At 37.1% G+C, this 27,841-nt stretch overlaps 1 protein-coding gene across 1 annotated transcript; it reads right to left on the bottom strand.

The window, feature by feature from the left end:
- Window positions 1-1,213: 1,213 nt before the first annotated feature.
- LOC100892016 (organic cation transporter protein) lies at window positions 1,214-27,612 on the bottom strand. Its single transcript, XM_030994665.1, has 11 exons — window positions 27,396-27,612; window positions 15,225-15,479; window positions 13,361-13,464; window positions 10,808-10,962; window positions 9,289-9,457; window positions 8,142-8,280; window positions 6,886-6,977; window positions 5,662-5,870; window positions 4,346-4,454; window positions 3,143-3,352; window positions 1,214-2,599 (listed from the first exon to the last, which is right to left on the bottom strand). The coding sequence occupies exons 1-11, from the start codon at window positions 27,543-27,545 to the stop codon at window positions 2,437-2,439; spliced, it is 1,755 nt and encodes a 584-aa protein (XP_030850525.1). The 5' UTR covers window positions 27,546-27,612; the 3' UTR covers window positions 1,214-2,436.
- Between the last annotated feature and the right edge of the window lie 229 nt (window positions 27,613-27,841).

Raw genomic sequence — 27,841 nt, 5'->3', positions numbered from 1 at the left:
TACATATCAATTTCATTTTTAATAAAGAGATTTATAAATAGGATCTTGATTGTAAAGGAAATAGTGATATATTCAATATCAATCTATTGTACAATACATGTATAGATCATACAGAAGGCTTACGGTTGCACCATGTGAGAGAGAGAGGGGATGATTGGGGAGTCCTGAAAAGGACTGTCGCTAGTCTTTCTTTCCCGAGTTTGTGTGTAGTCATGAAAAAGACTGTTGGTAATCTTTTCTTGAGATTATAGTTAAGGAGAACTATAGCGCCGGTTGGAGAGGATAGGCAGTATGATTGGCTCGACGTTTCGAACAGTTTGACTATCCGTCGTCACATGGTGCAACCGTAAGCCTACTGTATATCTACATCACCATGCAAGCCGATACTTATAAGCAGCATCTAATGTATAGATCAGTTTTGCCAAATATGGCACTACACACTGTAAGCAGCCAATAATAATAATAATTTTTTTTTTATCCAGGTAGGATGCATCATTATCAATGCAGTTCTTTCTGAGAGCCCTGTAGTTATTATCAATCCAAAGTTATCTGAACACAGTTTGGCCAACTTAGCAATTAATTGTTTCCTCTAGGTCACAGCTTGACGTATATTATTTTGATTGTGCCCAACTTGAACCGGGTCGGTCACAACCTGGGGTTTATCATTTCATAACTTGGAGTCTTCATAAGTCTTCAGTTTTCCCAAAGCCGTACATTTCTCATGACTCGTTACCCATGTTTTTCTGAGAAGACTTTTGGCTATTTAACGATTATTATGATTCTTTATTCAGCTTTGATGTTGAATGAATCTTGTCTTCTGCTTGGTGGAAATTGGAGTGGTGATTTTAGCCATGCCCGCAAAGAAATGAACTATGCCCGTTGCCTAGTAATGGGCAATAGCTAATGACAAAGATCTCCCTTTCCCCCGGGTATATGGCCGCAAAGTATATAGCTTAATTTTTACTGAGATCTCAATTAGTTTACGTGTACAAAGTGTCTTTGTGCGAGCGCGGATACTATACAGTGTGTGTGCGATTCCCGAATTATCGTAATAATTCAGGCAACTTTCCAGCGAAGATTAAAACAATAACAGACAGTATATCTCAGACTATCTGTGATGTTTTAACCAATCTTTACTCAAGAAAAGGAAAATAAGGGAAGAATTCTTTGTAGAATATTTTGTGAATTCGGTATAAATAAAGATAAGATAAAGATATATGGACTGCTTTAATATTCGAGGCATAGCTGTTTCTACACTGGCTCTCGGGGATCGCCGCGGCGCGCCTCAGGTTCATAGCAAGATGTAACGTCCCCTTGAACCTGAAACAGCGATGCCTCTCATAGCAGTCAATATATCTATATTAACATTATATAAGAGAAACTCGATGAAGGTAAAGGTCATTTACACTCATCAGGTTTTTTGTATCACTTGTTACAATTTATTCATTTATTTCAGTTTAAACAGATAAAAATGCAAATACATATACATGTAGAAATATTTAGCAATTTACAAATTTTAAGAGAAAAATTTACAAATATAATTAAAAAAAGGAGAAGAAAAGAAAAATATGCAACGGAATAAACAAAGAAATGCAAATAAAATTGTTGGTAGGAAAAAGAAACACCTCGAGAGTTCTGTCGAGGCACCCATCATATTCTTACAGAAACATTGCAGTATAAATCAATTGATAAAATATGAAAATACAAACATTGAAACAGACATGGGGAAAGAAATAAGCAGTTTGAACAAAGGCCAGATTGACTTGTTATCAATATTGAGTGTTTACTCCAGTTTTTAAAGTGGTGGAGTAGAGAAAGTTGGTTTGCCTGGTTAAGTATGTAATATATTGTATCACCTATTTGCGGTTTATCGATTAACAAAGTTTGGCTTATGACAAGTGTACATACATAATAGTTGATTGACCTCAGGTTGTGTATTTTGTAAGTCCATGCCAAGAAACGGACGGACAGGAAAAGGTTTAAGTTCAAGATCATTTAACTTTTCTTCAAAAATAAAAATAAAAATGTGTAAATGTAACTAACTGAAAACTGTAACAAATCAAAATACAAATGGTATTGTTTGTTTGATGATTGTATTACCTGTCTGCTAAGAGAGCATTATATGCTAGTAAATGAACAACCAGGGGACCGACGGATTTGGGTCATGTCCGAGGGACTTGGTAACGAGGATTAATGCCTTATTAAAGGACACGAGCGCTTTGACTTGGTTTCGAACCCGGGATCTCCCAGTTACGAGACAACTGCTGTACCCCTGAGCCACCACGCCTTTTCATATTGACGATTCAAGATAAGAAAGTGAAATGATACAGAATGAGGAAAAAAAGATACACAATTTGGATGGAGCCACCAGAAAAACAGTATAATAGTCTTAATATGTGCGTTGGTATAACAGTAGAGAATGGTAGAGATTTGAATCTAGATATTATTATCCTCGAAAGCCTGGTTGACATGTCCGTTGTCTTCCTGGGTGACGTGTCCGTTGTCTTCCTTGTTTTTCTCATCCATTGAAGATGAAATGGTATGGAGAGTGTAGGTTTCTCCTTTCTGGTCTTCAAGATCCAGATCTTTCCCTTTCTTCCTGTAATGGAGTAAAAATAATGATTAAAAAATGAAAATGTAATTTTATGAAACACAGAATCTATGCAAATATAGATATTTAGAATTGAGGAGAGAGGATTGAAAGACCAGAGAATTGAGCTCCTGCAAAGGCGAAGAATAGAAACAGGGAGTTGTGCATTCACGTGTTTGCCGATAGTCGACGGATACGGCACCAGAAAGAGAGAGGGAGAGAGAGAACTTGAGAGAGAGAGAGAGAGAGAGAGAGAGAGAGAAATTGAGAGGGAGAGAGAGAGAGAGAGAGATGTTTAGGAAAGGAGCGAGATAGATATGTATATAGAGAGAGAGAGATATAGGAAGGAGCGGGACAGATAGAGACAGAGGTTATATAGGAAAGGAGAGAGATAGATATAAGAAAAGAGGGAGATAGAGAGAAAGAGGGAGAGAGGGAGGGCGAGAGAGAGCGAGAGAGAGAGAGAGAGAGAGAGAGAGAGAAAGATACAATTGGACACTATAAGAAAAGTTTTTTCGATAGTGATCAGAGAGACTGAATAATGTTACTTACGTTCCAAAGAGTTCTCCTTCTTCGATAGTTTGAGGAAGTTGAGCTCCCAGCGTTTCAGGAAGAAAGAGAATGAGAATCCCGGCGGTGATGGACAGGATACCAAAGATGAGGACTGGTAGAGGCTCCCAATAATCACTCAGGAGTAGAACATACGGGGATAAGATTCCAGCAACACGTGCACACATGGAGCAAAGACCCACACCAGCACTCCTAATAAGAGACATCAGGAGAAATAATCAGATATGAATGATATAACTATGTAATTAATCTGTTAATTAGCACTCCTCGCTCAAGTCCGTCACTATTATCAAATAATCGGTATTAACACTGCCTTCCCGCGGGCCCTGTAATTATATTAATAATAATAATAATAATAATAATAATAGCCTAATAGTCCACTCCAAATTTTATTAAACCGAAACGGAAATTCTTTTTGCCCAATTGATCGTGAGCCCGGAAGCCACTGAGCAGCGCCAGATCGACGTTGCTCTATTCCCTATTGTTGAACGCCAAACAAGGTAGCAACAACTCCCATCTTTTAACGTCTTTTGGTATGACGCGGCCGGGTTCGAACCCACGACCTCCCGGTTGTGAGGCGGACGCTCTGACTGAGCCAACACTCCGGTACCCGTCTACACCTGGTGCAATGTGGCAAATGTGGATTAATGTCGTGCTAAGGGACATTTGCAACGGGCTGGGATTCGATCCCTCAACTTTTGGATTGAGAGTCAAGTGAAGGAACCACTTTTCTATTCTTTCGTTCGTTTGTTTGTTTGTTTGTTTGTTTTCTCTTGCCAAGCAGCTTGGGAGTAGACAATGAACGCATACTATTTGTTTGTTTTGTCGGTGATTTCTATACTTTTTTTGTTTTTTGTTTTTGTTGTTGTTTACTTCATCAATGATTAACGATTTTGGCAAATAGAAAAAAACAAAATAGTGTGAGCACTGTGGTTTATTGGTAAAGGTCCTTGACTCTCATTTAAAAGGTCATGGGTTCGATCCTTGCTCAGTGCTGACATCCTTGTACAAGGTGCTTCGCCCTTGAGTGCCCTTAACACACATAATTAACCCTAACCCTAATGCTATTAATTCTGACGTGGCTACCCTAGGAAAATATCACAGCTAATATCTTTCAAATCAGTACAATGATGATGAGTCTGTTTTCATCCTAGTTAGAATATGAGAACGGATTGATCCTCTTACCTGACAGGAGTGGGGAAGAGCTCAGCCGAGAAGACGTAGATGATAGCAAACGATGCTGTGATACCGAACTTGCCCAACATAGCAATCGTTGTCGCCCAGGGTCCAGGAGCTAGAAGAGAGAGAGAGAGAGGGGAAGGAGGAATGGATGGAAAGAGAGAGAGAGAGAGAGAGAGAGAGAGAGAGAGATGAAGGGGGAGAGATTGTAGAGAGAGAGAGGGGGTGGACAAAAAAAAGTAGTTGAGATCGGATATCTAATAGAACAACATAATTTTAGAGACCATGTATCACTACGCACGATTTCAAGTAATGTAAAACTCTGTACACACGCCTCAAATATTGTGCCACAATATTAAGTGCATGCCTCTATCATGATGGGAGCATTATATCCACATCGAGTTAAGAGTAAGTGTTGAGAGCAGCCACTCCTACTGAGGTATACTTGATTATAAAGGGGCAAGAAACACATTCTTAGCATACATGATATCCGTCCTTGCATATTAAACAAGCTTCACACAATAATAGATGAATACGCTATAAACTACGACCCTAAACATACCAAGAGAAAACTGGTATAGAGGACAGAGACAAGAAATGTATTTCAAGATAGGCTAGATATAGACCTATAAGTAGTGTTTTCAAGATATATATTACAAGATATGTATTTCAAGATTCTTATTTCAAGATATGTATTTCAAGATATTTATTTCAAGATTTGTATTTCAAGATATAATTTCAAGATAATAATTTTCGAGATTAATAATTATTTAAGGATGTGTATTTCAAAATACTTATTTGCAAAACATGCATTTTTATAGTACTTCAAGACTTCAAGAAACCCTTTAAGATACAAATTAGGATTAGTATTTCAAGATAATTATATACTTCACTAAGCCATTGTATTTCCAGATATTAAAATGTTTACAAATGATAATAGTACATGCTAAAAACTAAAATGTAAAATCACCATTTAAAAAGGCCGAGGAGTGACCACTCTATCAAAACCGTAACACTTTGAACATGCTGGATCCAACCCTATACAGTTGAATCTAGCAGCATTTTTTTTAAAGTCTTAAATAAATCTTTTTTTTTTGAAAAAGCGATCACTCATCGGTCCCTTTAAATGATGATTTAACATTTGAGAAGTTGCATATATTAGGGACTTTTAGATTTGCACAACGGAGAACGTGGACTGCCCTTTTGAGGCAATGTGATGTCCTTTTAAGGCACTGGCAGTGACGTCACATTGCCTTAAAAGGGCAGTCCACGTTCTCCGTCGTGCAAATCTAAAAATCCCTAGTGATAACAATAATACTTACGAGTGAATATGGTACACAGACAGGCGACGCCTCCAAAAATCATATAGCCAAAGGTGCTCCATTTTCGACCAAAGTAATCGATAGCAAAGATACCCGTGATAACTGCAGGTATCTCCACAGCACCAGAGATGAAGAATGCTATGTAATCATTCGATCCAAGATCAGAGGTGCTTAAGGATAGACCATAATATACCATGGTATTCACGAACCTATATAAAGAGAAATGAATGTTACTCAAGGGGTCCCGTCTTATAAACAGTTGCGATTAATTGCTTATTTGCGATTTATATCAATCGCAACTATGTACATAAGATAAGAGATAGGAGACTGCAAACTTGCGACTGATCGGATCAATCGCAACTCTTTATAAGACGGGGTCCAAGTGTGAGAAACCAACATATTTGAAATGAAGGAATATAAATTAACAGAGGGTGTGCTTGACATCCCCGATTTTGTTTTGTTTTGTAGTGTTCTTTAATGTATTCAGTCAATACATGTACATCATTCAACTTATTTCAAATTGCAATACATAACAAATAGAGTACACAATATACACAACTCAATTATTTTGAATGAATACATTTTATCGTAATAACCCCCTCCCGGTTTATGGCCCCCTTGTTTTGAAAGTTATTTTATTGTTCATTCAATGCACAAGAAATAATAGAAGAATGATAACATATACATAATGCTTCATAATATTTCAAGATATTGGACTTATATTACTTTAACAGAAAATAGATATATTATAACAAATCGCAACTTTTCCATTTTTACATCTCAAACTATAACAAATGCATAACAAAGCATATACATTTAGTTACTAATTATCACAGATGGTAATGTGGGGTCGATAATTATGTAAACGATAACAAATAAGAAAGAAAGTTTAGCATTACTTTAGATAGTTTTCATTCTGCGATTAAAAAATAACACATTAAGACAACAAAAAAATAACTGTTCCTTTGCTATCATTTTTCATTTGTGTTCCGTTTTTGGTTAACATTATTCTTGAAAAGGGCAACATGAGACTCACTCCCGCACCCTCCAAGCGGTGGCCTCTAGGACGACTACCCCGGGACAACTACACCGGGACAACTACCCCCGAAACTACCCCACCCCAGTTGTCCTTGGGGGTAGTTGTCTAGGGGTAGTTGACTGGGGGTAGTTATCCGGGGGTAGATGTCCAGGGGTAGGTGTCCTAGAACCGTTTGATACTCTTACCAATTAAACATACAGTTGATAGTACGGATTCGGAGGTTAGGTGTTCGGAAGAGCACGATAACCGTGGCTTGCTTAGCGTTCAGAGCTTCTTGCTACATGGATAAGACAAGATTAAGATACAGTCATTAATTATTTAAGAGTAGGACCAACAGAAGAACAGCCTTTGGCTGAAGTTGGTGCCGTGCAAAAATAAAATAAACTGAACTGAAGAGTAAGAAATAAAGAAGAAAAAAAAAAGAGGGAAAGAGGGAAGGGGCAAGAGTTTGTTAACGTGATTTGTGGATGGCGATGGTTTGAGATGTAAACGTCCTTCATGTATACGTGTGGTCAAACGATGATATTAGGGACCTTTAGATTTGCACGACGAGAACATGGACTGCTACGTGTGACATTCTTTTAAGGTAATGTGACGTCCTCTTAAGGCACTAGAGAGAGAGAGAGAGAGAGAGAGAGAGACAGAGAGACACAGAGAGAGAGAGAGAGAGAGGGGAGGGGGAGGGCGATATAGACGGAGACATAATATACAGGAAAGGTGCATGGGAGGCAAATAGAGCGAACAGAGAGATGCGAACAAAATGAGAAGAGGGGTATAAAGCAAGATTTTATCCGTGGATTAATTTTTTTGGTACATCATGGTCAGATGATGCCACATGTCATTCATATCATTGATAACATGGTTTCATCCATTACACATATTTTGCAAAATGGAAGGTGTTTTCATGTACGCTCGTCATCATGATTATACATTTCTGTTTACAATTGTTTCTTTTTGATGCATCATTATTGATAGCATCCTTTTTATAAACCTGTAATAGTTGTCTATTCGCGAGCGAGCAAAGAGGTTGAGCAGAAAAGTTGATATTTTTCAAATTCTGCTAGCACCCAGGGATAGTGCATAAACACCAATTCCTTTTCTTAGTTACATCGCATTAGGTTGTCTTGTAAATCATTTGCGGCCACCCAAGGAACAAACTCTGAGGCCCGAATTTACAAAGGAGGTTTGTCGACAAGCCGAGGTTTATGTACGTCATAATTATGACGCGTTATGACGCGTTTTTTTACAAACCTGGTTTGTAAAAACGCGTCGAAACGCGTCATATGACGCACGAAAAACAAGGTTTGTCGACAAACCTTCTTTGTGAATTCGGGCCTAAGTGAATAGGGTGAAGAGGAAGCTACAGAAAAAGTGAATGTTGTTTTTTAAAGATGGATGGAAAATTATTTTAAGGACTATATTAAGCGGATATTCTTATTACCTGTTCCTTGAGTTCTTCTGGGGAAAAGATTGGATCAGGTAACTGTTTCTTATTGGTATCAGCGGCCTTCTGGATGATCTTTGTGGCTTCTTCAGTACGTCCTTTACAGATCAACCAACGTGGTGACTCGGGTAAGAATCTGAACATGAGACCCACGGCATACCAGGTAAGTAACAAATTCAGCTATCAAACATAATGTCGCTATAGTGATATGCGTTTGTCTCGCAGTGTATGGTCAACAAGGGATCTAAAAGATCATGACGTTTCGTGCGCCGTTGCTAAACTTCGTCAGGTGATAACATCTAGTGTAAGCATGCAAGCGATATTATTTTCGATACTACCTCCGCAATGAGAAATATATTTAGCATTAAATTCATTCATCGTTCCAGGAGTAACAAAAGGCATTTTCAAAATGTATTCAATTCTACAAAAGTTTACTTCGCAACGAGCTATTACATACCCATGTTATGTATTATTGCATTTCAATAGTCAGAATGTGATTGCATGTAGTATTTGTTGCTATGTAGGACAAACACAATGGCTTGACCCACCTATTGACACGTAGTTTTTTTGAGTATTGTGATACAATTATTCGTAATATAGGTGAATGAAATAATTTGTAATTAGGCACTTCGCAAAGACGTACGCATTGAGTTTGTTTACCGACGAAAATGGCATGCATCGAGTCTTTCGTTTTCTTTGTGCATGGCTGATCGTCAACGAAATGGAGTTAAGTATTTTGTCAACTCTGGTTGTTGCTACGGCAGGCAGCCAGTGAAAACGAATTTGTTTAATCAAATTATGGAAATGCAAGCATTACTTTAAACAAACAGAACTTTGTATGTTATTCCTGGCTCATTTTTCTTTCTTGAGGTGTCATATGAAAGGGCAGAAAATGATTTTGTTTATTTTCTCTTTGAAATTCCGATACCGGCCGCCAAATTACTTTTTGTTACCCTCTCTTCAAATAGTTTTAACTCACTCATTCGTGATCTATGCATCATATGGGTTGCATCAATGAAAGAGAAGGATCTAAACTTTACAAATTTATGTCATTTATTAATTAATATTGTGATTAAGTTATGATAAAACACCGATAATTCTTGGTTTCGTTTTTTCTGGGACGCACTGTATATAAAATACATACGGGTAGAAGCCAAAGAACAGGAGAGCTGGTAGAGTGATGACGAGCTGGAGAGTGAACCAGTCACGGATAAAGTATGCGAAGAGAGATAGTATTATGTAACCACCAGAGAATGCAATCTGTATACTCATCCCTGCTACAGTTCTTCTGTTAGGCCCGACCATCTCCGTTCCTAATTAACATTAAATCAGATTAAGAATAAAAATGATTAAGAACGTTGCCGACTAATCATGATGATTATAAAAAAAAATCATCATCATCATCAACATCAACATCATCATCATGAAAATCATAATCATATCATTGTTATAATAATTGTTATGATTAATATGACTATTATTATTGTTTTTAATATAAACATTATTATTATTATCATCATCATCATCATAATCGTTGTTGTCAACGTCGTTACCGTCGCCACCGTCGTCACCATATCCTAATCATTAGACAATATTATGTAACTTAATTGATGAACACATCTTTAATGATGCCAATGAATTTGCTCTTCCATTTTTCACATCTGCCCATATTACCTCAGTTACCTCTACATACCTCTATATATTCAGAAATACGGACATGGAATTATTATCCTCTGATCAGGGGCGTCGCTAGACCTTTTTCAGTGGGGGGGGGGGGGGGGGGGGGGGGGAGTGTAGAGGCCAACGATTACCGACAAAAGTAGCCACCAATAACTGACAAAATTAAATGTCCCAATATCTACAAAATTAACTCTATAAACCCGGGGCCGAAGGTTCAATTGTTTTTCTATGAACTATCTATACCGTGTGAGTAAAAAAAAAGTTTACACCTAAAAATTGCTAATTTAAAAAAAAATCATCTATGAACAGTAAATTATAATACATCTTATGAAACAATTTTTTTACCCCGGATCATTTAGTATCATTTTGTGTGGTATGTGTTCACGCTTGGATTAACAGGAGGCATTGTTTGCGAGAGTGCAAAAATCGACTTGCGCCAAAGTTGCTTAGGCCTATGTGATGTTTGAATAAAACAATTGGGATTTGGGTATTAATTCGGTCTTTGCAGATCCAAATAACATCCCTAACAAACTTAATCATGCCACACATATCAAATATCGAATATCAAATATCAACGACCATTTGTGCGCGCGTGTGTTTGTGTGTCTGACTTTGCTTCTGCAAAACTCATATGAAATGCATTTCATTTGATACATTCAATTCATTCTCTCACTCCGCTAATCCCAACATTATACATACTGTAGGCCTCACTTTGGCGCAAGTCGATTTTTGCACTCTCGCAAACAATGCCTCCTGTTCATCCAAGCGTGAACACATACCACATGAAAATGATACCAAATGAATTGGGATAAAACACTCTTTCATAAGATGTATAATAACTCACTGTTCATAGATGATTTTTAAAATAATTAGCAATTTTCTAGGTGTTAACTTTTTGTTTTGACTCACGCGGTATATTCACATAATTATACGGACATACGTGGAATCATTATCCTCTGATACTTTGAAGTTGATTTGCTTACCGATAACGAAACACAGAAGAAAGACTCCCATGTTAGCGATCCCTACGATGACACGTAGGCTAGCGAACCACCAGTAGCTGGGTGCAAACGCAACACCTATACCGGCTGCTATCTGAAGGGCGAGCGCTATAAAGAGCGTTTTACGGCGACCAAAGCTGCCAAATAAAAAAATAATATCATGAAATTAAATCGTGTCTTAAACATAGAAAGTGGTATAGGGCTTACAAAATGTAATAGATTATGCAAATAGTAGATATGGCCAAGGACGGGTTATAGTTTCACAGTTTGTACTTTTGTCTGGGTTTCCTTTAAATGATATTAGTTGTCAAACAAATGTGATGATTACCTTGTCAATTAATATAATCATTTTTTTTTTAAATTATGAAACAATATGTCTTTTAAGTATATTTTGTTATCTGTATTATTTCTGCATGTGAAATGTGAAATCAATAAACTCAAACTCAAACTCAATAGTTGTACAAATACGGTGCAAAGTTAAATAAAATAGGATACCTAAAAAGTAATATTTTAGAAATAAATGAGAAAAAGATAAGGGTTGTTTCAAACAAAAAAGAATGTTATGACGTGGAGCATATTAACGACCGAGAACGGTAGTCTAAAGTGATTATTAGTACACAGTAAAAACGCTGTTTAAAAAAGTGATGTTCACTTACAGTTGTACACTATCTTAAACAACAGTTGAACAAATTGTAAACAATGTTGCTCGAAACGAAAGTAATTTTGTTAAACATTCGTTGTTTAAAATTTAATGACTGCTATATTTACTATACGAGAGCTTTTAGACAGTGTTGTTTACATATGACGTCATGTGTCTCGTGCCAGTAAAGTGCGCGCTGGCTAAAAGCTTTATTTCACATTGTTATGTTTAGAAACAGGTTCCTTGAAACTAACATGCAATTGAAATTAACATGCCACTTAGAAATGCAGTGCTGCTGTTCAGGCACAGCTCATTGTTATTCATATTAGATGCATACACACAATGCAAGTATATGCAAGGGTCTTCTGTTGACTACACAGATTGATACATATGTAAAAGCACATGGACATTGAGTCTGGATTAAACTACCAAAGCAACCACACGTGTTTCTGCAGGCTCCATATTGTTTGTCTCTATACTTACATTTATTTAGCTTAATAGTTTTTACTTTCCAACCCACAACACAACACACATCATGGCCGACCAAGCTACCGACGCGCTTCTAAGTGACTGGGGATTCAATGTCTTAATTGAAATCACTTTTCTATTAACCAATTTGAAGTTTTTAACTTATAGCGTAAGTTCACAGTTACAATTTTCAGTATCGTACGCAAATGTCAGAATAAAGGTAGACTTAAAATCGTCGCGTCATGCAGTGCGGCACTGATCGCGCACTCGTTTATAACGTGTGCTAAATTCCTTGCCATATAGATTGCATGTATCCCTATATATGCAGTTTATACGTGCGTGCATGCGCGCTCATGCAAAATGGGCACTGTTTTGGCGCTAATTCATGAATTGCAGAATTACCCTACCATATTGTAGTCTTGTAGTCTTCATATACCTATATAGAGACCCAGAAGTAGTGGTGCACTTATTCAGAGTATCAAACCCAAATTATACCCCATTATACAACCCAGTTGGTGTAAACAACCCCCACTGAACAACAGCTCCTTTTTAAACAACTTTCTTTAAACAACCCAGTTGGTGTAAACAACCCCCACTGAACAACAGCTCCTTTTTAAACAACTTTCTTTAAACAACCCAGTTGGTGTAAACAATCCCCACTGAACAACAGCTCCTTTTTAAACAACTTTCTTTATACAACCCAGTTGGTGTAAACAACCCCCACTGAACAACAGCTCCTTTTTAAACAACTTTCTTTAAACAACCCAGTTGGTGTAAACAATCCCCACTGAACAACAGCTCCTTTTTAAACAACTTTCTTTAAACAACCCAGTTGGTGTAAACAATCCCCACTGAACAACAGCTCCTTTTTAAACAACCGTCTTTAAACAACACCAGTTGTTTAAATTGTGATTTTAAACAAGTTGTTCAAAATGTTGATCAACTAAGTGTTTAAACTTTAAACAACTCGAGTTGCTTAACATTTTAAACAACTCTTAGATCAGGTCACCCGTTAATCAAGAGTTGTTTAAACTTTTAAACAACTTGTTCACAAAAATTTTAACTGTGTACAAAGTAATGAATGCTGATCAAAGGGAACCGGGCGTGACAGCAGTATTGTATCCAACTAACTGACACTTTTTTGGGCCCATCAAGACAAAACAATTCTATCAAAAACCTATCATGGGCAATGGATATCCAATTTTCATCTAAACAACAATTAATAAGGACATTTTTATATCCAAGCTTATACCCAATATTTCTTAATAGCATGCGATGTATAATAACAAATTAAATTTTGTAAGATTCATCAGTAATTCATATTCATTTTTTCTGACTCCCCTTCCCCTCTTCTTTTGTGTCCATTGTTCAGAGAAGCGTGTGCCCATAGCCATACGCCATTCATTGTAAAGAAGGATGTAACTAACCTGTCAGCGAGGGTTCCAAAGAACAGGGACCCTATCAGTACTCCCAAAAAGAATAACGATTGAGCCAAGCTGTCCAAGTTAGCATCATCACATACCAGGTTGAACTAGAGACATGAAATCAGTTAGAGTAAGAAAAAAGATAATAAATAATGAGGTCTTATTTACCCAGGGTAATCATAATTACCCCCAGCATTGCCAGGTACCCGCTTCCACCTGGGTGGAGAGTGACAAATATGGATTAATGTCTATCCGAAAGAGGTCAGTGCCGGGCTAGGATTCGAATCCTAAAAATTCAAGTGAATAAACCATTATTTCGGATGCTAACGGCAATCAATTTTCAATAAGAAGTTCACTTTGACAAATTAAAATCTGTGGACACCTATACAGCTAATTCGAAACGAAGTGAACTTGGACCGATTTTGAAACATCTTGAACATGTAGTCCTTGAGTTGTCCTTCCGTATTATTATAGCCACCTCTCCGTTTGCATCAATGCCAGTGCTATCCTAGAAGTTTATCAATAAATAGGGATACGGAATTTTGTTCTTCCTTGCCCTATGGTTTTCACCTATATCGAGACTATGAAACATTCTTTGACTTGTGCAGTAATCGTGTTATACTCTAGACGGCCAGAAAACCGTATATAAATCATTGGCACTTACAATAATGAACAGTTGAGTCAGGAAATATTGAAGCCTAACGAATAGACATTCTGTTGTACAAAACCTTACAACAATTATAATTTCGTTTACTCAAGGAAGCCTCATCAGCACCAATGCTGTTCTTCCTGAAGGCCTGCAATTATTTTTACCGCAACATTTGCAGATACCTATTTACACATAAGTGGAGAGAGGCAAAAATGTCTTGCCAAAGGATGTCGATCACTGCCAGGCTTTGGATTCGAACCTTAACCCTTGCATTCAGATTGAACTACATTTGGCATTAACACAATAAATACTGTTAAAGATTTTGCCAATAATGTTTTATAACATCTCTATCTCTTATATGTTTTGTATTGTATGTCCTGCTTTGGCAGTTATGAGCCATGACCTGGACTACTCTTTTTATATGTCTGTGACTGTGCAATTCTTTTATTTTTATTCTATGTTCCTCTATTGAAGATTGACAATAAAGGGATACACATTCAAAACAATTTACTGTACCACAACACCTTCACTGCTTGTAGGTGTTAGATAAAGGGTATATACTACTTCCCAAAGATCAACCTAAGGAAATTTCAATGAAATATACGAGCATGACAATGACATCATACGTCATCAGAATATAATTTCTACGTGGCTTTCAAGGATATTGAATAAAGCAGCTCGTAAATATTATCTGCGCATGGACAGATATATTAACTTGTTCCCAAATTGTAAAACCCATCGAGACGAATACTGGTATCGTGCTCATGAAAGTTATGTAATCAGTATTCATTTATGCAGCGACAATAAATTTATCTGATACACAGGTGGAAGTATTCTTCTCAAGAGGCACAGAAAATGTATTTATAAAGCACTTCCATTACTTCGGCAGTGATTATTCTAAATGCACAAATGGGACGTATCCATCGTGTAAAGGATCTGTGGATATTTTAGGGTCATGCCTTTCGAAGCTATTAGGGACTTTTAGATTTGCACGACGAGAACGTGGACTGCTATGTGTGACATCCTTTTAAGGCAATGTGACGTCCTTTTAAGGCACTGCCGGGCACTGCCAGTGCCTTAAAAGGATGTCACACGTGGCAGTCCACGTTCTCGTCGTGCAAATCTAAAAGTCCCCATTTACGAACTGGCTTATTGCCTTTGAGTTGATTTTTTTTCTCGAAAATAGTTGCGATTGTGTAACAACATTTGTATATATACCTCTTGTATAAGTGATGATTTATACTGACTTCTATCATAGACCCATCCGTCGTTGCATTTAATGGTTGTGGTATCATTGTAGTTGACAGGATCGAGACCCGGATGGAAGAAGAGCTCATCGACTAAGGAATACTTGTAACACTGTGACTCATCTTCAGTCGCGTTGATGGGTGAACTAGCGTTTCTCTTCGCTTCAGTGCACTGTGCTTCATTGTAATCCCATTTAGAACAATCTTCTTCGCTCCATGCTGCCACCTATCATCCAATAAAAACAGAAATATCAAGAAAATATGTCAATTAAAAACAAAATGCTTAAAGGTAAAGACCAGTTTTGGAAATGTCCCCTTTCAAAAGATGAAATAGAAGCTCTTGTTACCAATCATGTGAAAGAATATGTTTTGACGATTACGTGATGATACAAATTTTGCCGGGAAACAGCCTATTAGTACTAATATATATATTTGGTAAATTAATATATCTATCCGGACTGGATAGATATAGGGTAGTCCCATATACATCTTTCTGTACATGCGTACAGTGCTTGTAACTCTACCAAGACTGGGCTAAATTTCTTATCCTTTTGATGATTCCAGAACCTTGCAGTAAACACCAATACATTATGCTAGATGATCAACCTTTCTGATCGATTCCATAACATTTCTTTCACAATACAATCGCATGACCAGAACTGGTCTATACCTTTAATGCCTAACATGATTTCCCAAACGTGCATGTATACATAAAGTTCAACGGTACAATTTGATATATTTGGTTGAAGGCGGGGAGGTAAGTATGTACATCAAGATGACAAGGACATCAGGATAAGAAGGAATAAACAAAGTTTTCTCTCAAGCATGGATTCTATGCATATTCTCCCACGAGAAAATTATGCAGTTTCTTTTTACTGTCACTAAAATATCAATATCAAAATAGTGAGGTGATAAGAAGACGAGGTATTTTGACATCAGTACGTCAAGAAATCGAAATGACAGTCGTCAGGTACACTGAATAAAAATATTATGACAACGGATCTAATGAGTTGATAGGTCCAATACAAGAAGATAAGAAGATTCGTCATCTTATCTCAATATACACGCCCGGTATACACGGTGTAACACGAGACGATTAAATATAAACTCCAGTTCCAATCAAAAAATTAATTCTCACAGAATCCAACGAAACTTACACTGAATGTTCAAGATTACAAATAAATGACATGTGCCAAACAATTTTGAAAGAAAATGTATACTGGCTAAGTAAAGAGCATCGAAAGACAAGGAAATCAAGGTAGTACTAGCACCGACACCATGTGTGTTGTCCCATATATAGCTTTCTGTGTACAGTGCTTGTTACTTTACCAAGACTCGGTCAAATTTATTATGATTTTGATGACTCCAGAACCTTGCAGTGCACACCAATACTTACATGCTACATGATCAACTGTTTCTGATCCTTTCCACACCTTTTCTTTCACAATGCAATCGCATTACCAGTACTAAAGTTTATCTTTAAGAGCGTTGAATATGAACATTTTGTCACGAAAAAGGATTGCTGGAATTTCGACAAGCAACGCATATAAACGTTTGTTAAAATCAATCCATAATAATAAAAGTCGCTCATAATTATATTCGAGTAATTCTGCCGAGAGGATTTTTAGAGGATTTTCTAGCAAGTTAAAGAGAAAGGCCTATTTTATTATTTTAATTTGTCGACAACAATTCGGAATTTGAAGACATATACCCATGTATCTTAGTTTCCTTATCTCATACTCCTAGAACGGTGACATAATGATTTTCTGAAGAGCAATTTTCGTCTTCCACTAAGGGATTAGTAATTTGTTTTCTACTTAAAGTGAACTTGAATCTCTTCTCCATGTCATATCAATATGCAATTTAGTCTATACTGGTTGATTAAAATGGGATCGTTATAGGATGACAAATATGTCAACTGATTGGAATATAGATGAAGGTCCTTTATTTATATATACTGTTATAGAGGATGAATGAGGGTAGAATAATAACTGTTTTTCGAGACCTTTCATTTCTTTATTGACATAACAGCAATAAAGCTCAAGTATCTTTCAGTCTGGCGCCATAAAGCTTATGGAATATGACGAAACTCAAGATTGATCTGAAAACTGTCCTCTTCAAAATTCGAAAATAGGTTTCCTATTATTTTGACAAGATTGAACTTGTAATAAATTTCAAATGTAAGAGATTTGTTTATTCTTCATATTTGAACAGAGTAAAGTTGTATGCTAGCATGTTTTAAGATTATCTTTTAGTCCAATCAAGATCTTATGTCCCAACAGGAAGGATGTAAAATTGTATTTAACGATGAGAAACCTTTCCCCCCGTATATTATAAAAATGTCTGTTGTCGCCCTAGATCTGCGCTTATCAAAAGAGCAGAGCAAACATGAGCGATATGCCATTTTTTGCAATGTCAGCAAGTTTTAAGCATAAATATGTCTTTATGTTCATTTAGTACATCGGCTCGAATGACTTCATTCGCCTCTATAGATCGCTTGGAGCACGTCACACCGCGACCGAAATGGCGTTTCGTGCAAGTGCAAGGGGTATTAAACCCGAGTCACACCGTCAAACCGACTCCACCATGATTCTAAACCAGGCGCGGATCCAGGGGGGGGCGAGCGGGCCTTAGCCCCCCCCCCCCGCAAAAAAAAAAAAAGTAGAGAAAAGGAAAAGAAGGGAAAGGGAAAGAGGAGAGAAAGGGGAAAAAGAGGAAGAAGAAAAGAAGAGAGGGAAGAAGGAGATCTGAGGGGGGGGGGGGGGCAAAAGGACCAACCTTCCCCCTCCAATCAAAAAATAAAAGAGAAGGAAGGAAAGGGAAAGAAAAAAGTAAAATAGGAGATAAAGGGAAGGAAAAAAGAGGAAGAAGTAAAGAAAAGAAGGGGAATATCAGTTGCAATTTTCCCGCCAACAAGTTGTGGATCGAGGGGAGGCAAAAGGCCCTTGCCTCCCCCCCCCCCGTCCCCGCTAAACAAAGAGAGAAGGAAGGAACAAAAAAGAGGAAGAAGAAAAGAAGGGGAAATCAGTCAACAATGTGTGGAGCGGAGTGGGGGCCAAAATGACCTTCCCCCCCCCCCCCCAGCAAACCTAAAAGAGAGAGAAGGAAGGGAAGGGAAAGGGAAAGAGGAGAGAAAGGGAAAGAACAAACAGAGAATGAAGAAAGGTAAGGGTTATCAGTTGTAATTTTCTCGTCAACAAGGTGTAAATGGGGGGGGGGGGGGCACTGACGTACTGATAGGGGAGGGGGGGGCTTTGGGGAAATCAAATTCAAACGTGTTTTTTTCTAATTCCATAACGATGGTTTACAAATAATGCTGAAATGACATAATTTTCACCAATTTTTCCTCACTTTTAAGTAAATTGTACTTTTTTATGCGTTTGTTGGAAAATGACAAATTCCTAAATTTATAGCCAGGCAAGAAAATGCTTCTTGAGATGCCTACATGTCAGGGCCCGCGGAACGGCGGGGATCGCGATCCTCGAGCCCTCCCCCCCCCCCACTTTTTTTGAAAAAGTATATTAAAGAGAAATAGAAAGAAAGAGAGCAAGAAAGAAAAAATAGTTAAATGCCAGTGTCACATTATAATGAGGTATCAAAATATGCTCATCTGACCATGATTAAATTAAATGCCTAAAACCACGAGGGCTCTGCCCCCTGGGTTCCACCTAGGGCCCTAAGGTGGGCCCTTAGATGCTCATCTGACAGTAATTAAACGCCTAAAACCCCTGAGGGGGCTCTGCCCCCTGACCCCAACCAAGAGCCCTAACGGGCGGGCCTCTTGATACTCATCTGACCGTAATTGAGTGCCTAAAACCCTTGAGATTCCGGGGGCTCCGCCCCCTGAACCCCACGCCAATTAGTGACCTGCCAGTGTCACAATTAGGTATCAAAACAATGCTCATCTGACCTTAATAAAATTCCTAAAACCCCTGAACTTCCGGGGCTCTGCTCCCTGGACCCGCCTAGGGCCCAAAGGCGGACCGTAAATTATTGCCTTAAACCCCTGAGTTCCGGGGGCAGACAAGGTATCAACATAATCTTACCGCAGGCGTGTAGCCAGGGGGAGGGGGGGGGGGCGGTGGGGTGGTCCCCCCCAAAAACGCCGGCCAAAAAAGAGAGGAGTGAAAAGGAAAAGGACGTAGGAAGAAAAGGGAGTAGACAAAGAACATTTTTGAAATTCAGACAAAGATTAAGAGTCGAGAACGGTACGAATCGTCTGCTTTCTCTAATGATTTAATGAAACGTAAAAGCTTCCGCGCTTTGCGCGGGAGGGGGGGAACTAAATTTAGACGAAGATTAAGAGTCGATAACGACACAACGAATCGTCTTCATTCTCTTAATGAAACGTAAAAGCTTCCGCGCTTCGCGCGGGAGGTGAGAAAACATAATTCAGACGAGGATTATATTTGGGAACGGTACAACGAATCGTCTTCTTTCTCTAATAATTTATTGAAATGTCAAAGCTTCCGCGCTTCCCGGAGGAGGGAGGGGGAAACTCGCTCCTCCCTGCACCCACCCCCCCCCCCCAATTACGTCACTGCTGGTCACCATAACGTACCAATATTTGGCTCGCATGATTTCAAATTTGGGCCCCCCCCCTAAGAAATCCTGGATCCGCGCCTGTTCTAAACCCACCGATTTCAGGCCATTCGGGGGGTAATGTAATTTTTAGTTCAGTCTGGTGTTGGTCTGGTGTCGGTCTGGTTGGTGTAGACTTTTTAGTCCCTACAATGATGTTGCTGTACTGAGCGATGCCGATCTTGCGCCCATTTCATCGACATTGACGTCCATGCGTATCTCCCCGATTTTACAATCTTCACATTTTATAACTACAGTATTAGTATCAAAATGCCTGTTTAGCAATGGTTATGTTAAGGTTTCTTTTTCGGGGCAGGAGAAGGGGGAGGGGGGGGGGGGGGTCTTGCCCGAAAGGGTTGTGGCTCGAGGGGACCTGTCTGGGTATGGTTTAGTCCCACTAGAAGTTGTTCATAGTTATACCGAAGAGAAAGAGAAAGAGGGAGGGGAACATTAATGACATAATTTTTATTCAACGAGCAAACATGACATCTGAAATTGAGTTCATCCGTAAGTCACCTCTCCTTGAATTACGAGTGCATTGTATATAATGATCAACTCAAAGTCCAGCATTGCATTATTATTGAGAACAATCATGATCAAGATCGTATACTAATTATCATTGTGTTTACTCTGCTACTCCAAATACATATTGACACACTCTGTGCCGCACTCGTGGATATCACGATATATCAGGTGGTTAACCAGAGGGGCGTATCCAGGGGGCGGAGGGGGTCGGCATGCCCTGGGAGAAACTTGAAGGAGGCTCAAAATTCATCAAAAGATAAATGAGTCGTAAAGAGAGCGAGAAGTGTAATCTGTTTTGTGTTAAATATTTGTACTGACCACTGTTGATGGGGAGGGAGTGGGGGAGGAGGGGAAGGGCGCAATGTTGTTTTATGCCCCATTACGATAAGCCCCAGCCATTTCATTCACCTGCTGTAAATAATGACATTAGTATTGATGTAATCCAATTTTGCATACAATAGTTGTTGATATATTAGGCGAGCCTCTGACAAGCCTTTTCATTGTCAAGAGTAAGTTTTGTTAAAATTATATGCATTTACACAGGTCTATTCAACCAAGGTTATCTATGTCATTAAGAGAGCCGCAAGGCCGTTTGATGCAAGTCAACACTTGATAACTCCGTCACAGATAAGATAATAATCTTCATAAGTGGCATTCACGTACTGAATTTTTTTTGAACCGTTATTAGAATCCCACTTTTTTATGTATGTGAACCTGAAAATCTCACTAAAAACCTGATCGAAATCAGCATGGACAATAGATGGTCTTACATTTGCCCTGCTCAAGACCGCTGGCAAGGGTGGAAAAGATGTCATAAAGCTTATCAAAAGCGGCCACGACTTGGGAAATCTGTGGACAATAATTATGTAACTTGTTAACAGGCATCCCTGATTCTTGAATGTAATTGTATTAAATCATGTGCATTTTATGTCTTTTCTTTTCCGTATTAATTCTAATTTATTTGATTTCAATATTTAGTTTAATGTTTATTGTAAAGTATTTTATGTGATTTGCATAATGTAGTGTAATGTTTATAAGGATGGCTTGTAATTTTTGCAACAACCAATACCTTAGTGTTAGTCAAATACAAAATATAATGAATGGGTGCGTATAGCTTGTCAACTCAGCGAAAATACCAATTTTGATGTGCTGGGCAATTCTGACTATTATACTGGAAAGTTTTCTATCATGGCAAAATCAATTGACACTGTTGCCTGTTGGTCATAAAGGTGGAATATTTTGTTAGTACGGCCACGTATTATGGTTTAAGGCATGGCCACACAGAGGCATTTTTTCTGGTAGGGACCGGGGAAAATACAATGAATTATTGATAAGTCATTGCATGTTCTTTTTTTTTTTTTTAACTTGTGGGGGCTGCCCCCTCCCCTAGCCCCGATGCGTAAAGTCATGATTCAGTGGCAAAGCAATGGCCTAGTTACTGTGAGGCCCCAGGATCAAAACCGTGTCGATGTGCTATATTAGTGCCCTTTTGTGAGGCATTAATCCTCATTACCGTCAGCTATGACTAAAGGACGTAGGTCCCCTAGTTGATGAACATAGTAGCATACACATGCTTTAGCAGTCACGCAAAAAACACTCATAAAATATGAGAATGTATACTATTACATAGATCTATTTAGGAATAAATCATTGTCAAAATCATTCCATAAATTGGGGTATAATTTTTTTTATCCACCTTCATGATCAACGTTGTATGTTAACCATCTTCCTCCTTAAGCACATTGTAATTGGGCAAAAAGAATTTCTATTTTCGGTTTAACTTAATAAAATTTGGAGTGGACTTTAAAAGATTATTATTAATTGTAAAAAGCCTGTTGACATTTTTTGAGCATTTCAATTGTTATCTTCACAGTTTCGAATCTTCTGTATATTAAAAGGTCTCACCGAAACCTGGCTTAAAGCCCCAAAATTCGCCAAAAGTTGGATCGCAAAATTTCACTTCAATTTTGTATAATGGTGTGAAAGAGGATGGCATTGAAGTTTTTGAACTCACATTTCTGCAAAGATTTTCTCCCAAAACGTATCTGAAGTCGAATATTGATAAAAGAATACAATTTTTTTTCCCCCTCAATATTCGTCTTCAAACACTTTTGTTTTGAAAATCGTTGCAGAAGTGAGTCTTAAAGATAAACTTGAGTTCTGGTAATGCGATTGCATTGTGAAAGAAAAGGTGTGGAATGGATCAGAAAAGTTGATCATATAGCATGTAAGTAATGGTGTGTAATGCAAGGTTCTGGAGTCATCAAAATCATCATAAATTTGGCAGAGTCTTGGTAAAGTAACAATCACTTACACAGAAAGATGTATATGTATATGTTTGGCACGTGACATATATATGTAATCTTGAACATTCAGTGTAAGTTTCGTTAGATTCTGTGAGAATTCATTTTCTTTTTTTTACCAGAACTCAAGTTTATCTTTAAATTACATCCTCGTTCACATCATTATACAATTTAAGTGAAATGTTGGCATCAAATCTCTGGGGCTCCCAACACTTTAGAGAGACATTAAGGATGATGATTGTAGTCTTTTATCCATTCCTACATTTCTTTCACATAGCCGTAACGGTAAACGTGACAGAGGGGTTGTTTCTTATATCAGGGATAAACTAATTTCTAAAAAGCGACATGATTTGCGGGATGATTTGGAAGTATTCAATGATAATGTTCTAACTATAACTTTAAAAAAAAAGGTTATGAGCTGTCATTTACAATGTATAGGCCACCAAGATCTCGTGTAGATGCTATTAACTCATTAGAAATCTCTCTAGAGACAGTTATATCCGCGAAAGGAAGGATTGGTTTTTACTCTGATATTTTAACATTGATTTCTTTTTCCGAACCACTTGCCATATTGCTGACAGTTTTTGTTTATACTTTATCAACTTTGTTTTTCTTTCTCCTTTGATATTCGAACCAACCGGGGTAACACAAGTGTCCAGTACACTTCTTGATAATATTTAAACGAACATTTCAGAACGGATTATTCCAACCGGCATTTTGCTATGTGATATTAGTGAGACCTCTTTCCTGTGTTTACAAGTATGAATGGTCTATGTCCAAACTCCCATTATCGTTCCCATAGCTCGCCGATGTTTAAGAAACTGCATTTATTAACTTTCTCTGATAACGTAACGATTAAAAATTTGTTATTCGAACAATTTGTTACCACCCGTGTTCAATAATTACTTTGTTACAGTTGACAAGAAACATAATGTTAACACAAAACAAAAACATGACATTTCCTTGCCATATTCACGTTTAAAACTACGAAAGGTAAATTCAATACAACAAAAAGGAGATGAATTATGGAACAATATGGAAAGCTCAATTAAAAATGCGACCACTCTAAATTCTTTCAAATTGAAATTCAAATTGCGTCTTTTTGCCACATAATTGACTTCCCTGATGCATACAATTACCACATAAATGATGTAGTTCTGTATTATAATTGTGTTTTAGTTTGTAATGTCTTGTTTACGTCTTGCATTTTGTTATATTGTGAATTTTATTATTTTGTATTTTCCACATTTGTCATTTATGTTCTGGGTCCACCCACTTCCCTGTAGCCATCGGCTTTATCGGATGCTAATGATGCAGTACACTTATCATTGAATATATTGTATGTGATTTCTGTTATTAAACAATAAATTGAATTGAATTGATTTGATGTCTGTGATATTGACACCACTGAACAGTGTTATTTAAAGGGAAGTTATATGAAGATAGTAACATTCGTTTCTGTAGCTTAGTAAGAGAAACCTACCGAGATTTTCCTTACAAAATGGTTTCTAATAAAACAAATCAAGTCGAAAGAAAGGTAAAACAAATTTGTAGGTTCAATTCCTCATTAAAAAATACGTGTAAAAAAAGAGGCACTCTTTTACGAAAGTTTTTAAAGAATCCTCACCCAAATGAAAGCAAACTTAAAAAGGTATAGGAATTTTGCAAAGGAAGAAGTACATGTATGTAAAAAAAAAGTGAATATTACAACGCCAAATTTAACAATGTAACGTGGCAAGGTTAAAGGTACTTGAACAAACCAAAATCTAGATTACAATGTCAACATAATGGAGATTTATATCACATGGGCATATAATAGATCTGTTGGAAGGAATTTAATAAACGTTACCGCTACGAATCACTACAAAATGTTTCCATAACTTTTTAGCTCAAAACAACACCATACTATGTTTTCTAAAACCGTTACAATAAAAGTAATTTTATACATTGTGACTACTACGAAAGAAAACAAATCCCAGGCGAAGATGAAAGTATTTACTAGTATGATATCAAACGTTTTTGAGAATAAAGAACTTAGCTTTGGACTTTTCTTAGATATTTCTAAAACTTTCGATTGTATTTATAATAAACTTCATCATTATGGTATCCGTGACAAAAAACACTGATGAATTCTGTTTTATTTGAGTGACCGAAAACATAAAATATAAATCAAAGATGCGTGATATAAATGTAGGAGTACCCCCAAGGATCGATATTGGGACCGCTGTTCCTTCTTTTCATTAATGATTTGCAATATGTATATGCAATTTTTTCATCTCATATTTGCAGATGATAACAACTTGTTCATCTCTCGCAAAACTTTCACTAAAATGAATCATGCATTATAAATGTAGAATTTGAAGTCTGTCTAATCGTTGTGATAGTACTTGTGGTTATTTTAACTGACTGCTTAGAAAGGATAAATGGTTTACAGCAAACAACCCTTCAATAAATTTGAAGAAAACTTGTTATTTGGTTTTTAAACCCCCAAATAAGAGGATAAATGAAGAAGGAAGAAAAATATACACAACCACGACATTCAGCGGGTAACAAATACAAAGTTCTTGTGTGTTTTTATTGATGAAAATTTAAGATGGAGTGTGCACATAAATTATATTTGTTCTAAGGTGTCCAAACTATTGGTGCCATGATTCGGCTGAAATGTAAGGTGTCGAACCAAGCCCTTTCGACTCTGTATCATGCAATGATCTTGCCATACATTATGTATTGTTGTATAATTTGAATATAAGGACTTGGTTTGACACATGCATGGCACTGTTAGATTTTGTTTCATCACGTGAGCCCTGTATTCCTCCGAAACGATTAAGCGTTTTTATACATGAATTGAGTAAATTGAATTATATGTTATTTATTTTTCTTAACCTGATACGAAACTATTTGGCATGAACACAATAATTTATGTTAAAGATCTCGGCAATCACATTTCATAACATCTTTATTTCTTATATGTTTTGTTTTAATGTATGTCTTGCTTTGATAGTACGTTATGAGCCATGACCTGGACTACTCTTATTATATGTCTGTGACTGTGCAATTCATTTATGTTTATACTTTGTTCCTTTATTGAAGATTGACAATAAAGTGATATTAAATCCCCAAAGCCATTAATAGCACGTTTCATTTCTTTGACACGATAGCTAACAATAAATTACACTTGTCAAATATGAATTTTCTTGAGCAACTATTTTATTCATTGGAACGAGTTGGAATACTATACCTAATGATATTCAAAAAACGTAAATTTGAATTGTACCTATTCTCTAGATCTCATATGAATCTATGTGACCATCTAAAATTACCTCAACATTTAATTTTTTGTTTTTTTGCTAGTCCCCCCCCCCCATATTCTTTATTGCATGCTTTTATTACTATACAGTGCGTCCCAGATAAAACGAAACCGAGAATTATCGATGTTTTATCATAACTTAATCACAATTATAATTAAGAAATGACACATATTTGGAAAGCTTAGATCCTCCTCTTTCATTTGATGCAACTCATAATAATGCATATTTCACGCATGAGTGATTAAAATCAATTTGAAGAGAGGAAACCGAAAAGTAGTTTGGCGGGCGGTATCTGAATTTCAAAGAGAAAGTCACATTTCTAGAAAGTTAAGTTTCTGCCCTTTCATATGACACCTCATTCAGGAAAAATGAGCTAGGAATAACAAAGTTCTGTTTGGTTAAAGTAGTGCTTGCATTTCCATAATTTGATGAAACGAATTCGTTTTCACTGGCTGCTGCCGTATCAACACACGAAATTAACAAAAGACTTAACTCCGTTTCGTTGACAATCAGCCGTAGACGAAAGACTACATGCATGGCTGATTGTCAACGAAACGGAGTTAAGTCTTTTGTCAATTCTGCTTTTTGCTACGGCAGGCAGCCAGTGAAAACGTATTTGTTTGCTAAAATTATGAAAATTTAAGGGCTACTTTATACAAATAGAACTTTGTCATTCCTTGCTCATTTTTCCTGAGTGAGGTGTCATATGAAAGGGCAAAACCTCAACTTTCTAGAAATGTGATTTTCTTTTTGAAATTCAGATAACGCCCGCCAAACGACTTTTTGGTTTCCTCTCTTCAAATTGATTTTAATCACTCATGCGTGAAATATGCATTATTATGAGTTGCATCAAATAAAAGAGGAGGATCTAAGCTTTCCAAATATGTGTCATTTCTTAATTATAATTGTGATTAAGTTATGATAAAACATCGATAATTCTCGGTTTCATTTTTTCTGGGACGCACGTACTGTATACATATTTATTGTAATATTTGGGATTTTTCTCTGCATTGCTGTACACGTTTTACCCTGCTGTTAAAAAAAAGGTTTTTTGGAAATAAATGAATTGAAGAAAATATATAAATATATACACATATTCCCTCTCTACATCTTACTCTCTATATATCTCACTCTTAGTGTGTGTCAAAATGTTAATATATAAATACTGACGAATAAAATCAACGATCAATCAATCAACCAATCGATCAATCATTCTGTTTTTCATGCATTCCATATATAAATATATAACCTCCATGATGAGAACCTGTTAGCAGAATGATATCAACTACTTTTTTGTTAAAAACAATTTCGTATTACTTTTGTGAAACAGTACTTTGATTTGAAAGAAGGCACTGCCAAACAGCAAAGTTTTTGATGAAATGGAAACTCGGAAGAATGGTTTTAGAACTTGACGGCTTTACTTACATCACACCAATGATCGGATGCACCTGCCAGGAAGACTTGAGCCATCTGATGAGATGCTACCGGTAGAGCTATGATGCAAACCATCGCATAAACCCATCGTTGGTATTTTCCAAATTCACCTATCTCTCCTAAAATATCGTCAAACTTCATGATTTCTCATATGCTCTCTGACATTAGAACTTGACTGGTTGATATATCTATGTGTGTCCTCCACGATGGGAACCTCTTTGCAGAATGATATCAACTATAGAGCGTCAAGGAATCTAGTCAACATGAAATGCATAATATTGACGAATCGAAGGTCGATGATTTGAAGAACCCCTTATCATTTTAGCCTGACTACTTAGTACGGTGGTACTTTGATAAACCCCTCGTTGCTTTTGTTAAACTAGGGACATACGATGGTATTATACATGGGCTTAATTGTAGGAGATAACTGTTTACAT

The sequence above is a fragment of the Strongylocentrotus purpuratus genome, unplaced genomic scaffold (assembly GCF_000002235.5).
Source record: "Strongylocentrotus purpuratus isolate Spur 01 unplaced genomic scaffold, Spur_5.0 spur5_scaffold_21, whole genome shotgun sequence".
Taxonomy (NCBI): Eukaryota; Metazoa; Echinodermata; class Echinoidea; order Camarodonta; family Strongylocentrotidae; genus Strongylocentrotus; species Strongylocentrotus purpuratus.
The sequence above is the reverse complement of the archived record's forward strand: the minus strand, read 5'-3'. Positions and strand labels throughout refer to the sequence as shown.

Bases quoted from the DNA above. Each gene is read 5' to 3' on its own strand.
- LOC100892016 (XM_030994665.1), bottom strand. From the start codon at position 27,545: ATGAAGTTTGACGATATTTTAGGAGAGATAGGTGAATTTGGAAAATAC. The intron at 10,963-13,360 runs GTTAGTTACATC...TTTATTTGGCAG, and splicing joins TTTGGAACCCTCGCTGACAG to CTTTGGTCGCCGTAAAACGC. The intron at 9,458-10,807 runs GTAAGCAAATCA...AATGTTAATTAG, and splicing joins TCTTCTGTGTTTCGTTATCG to GAACGGAGATGGTCGGGCCT.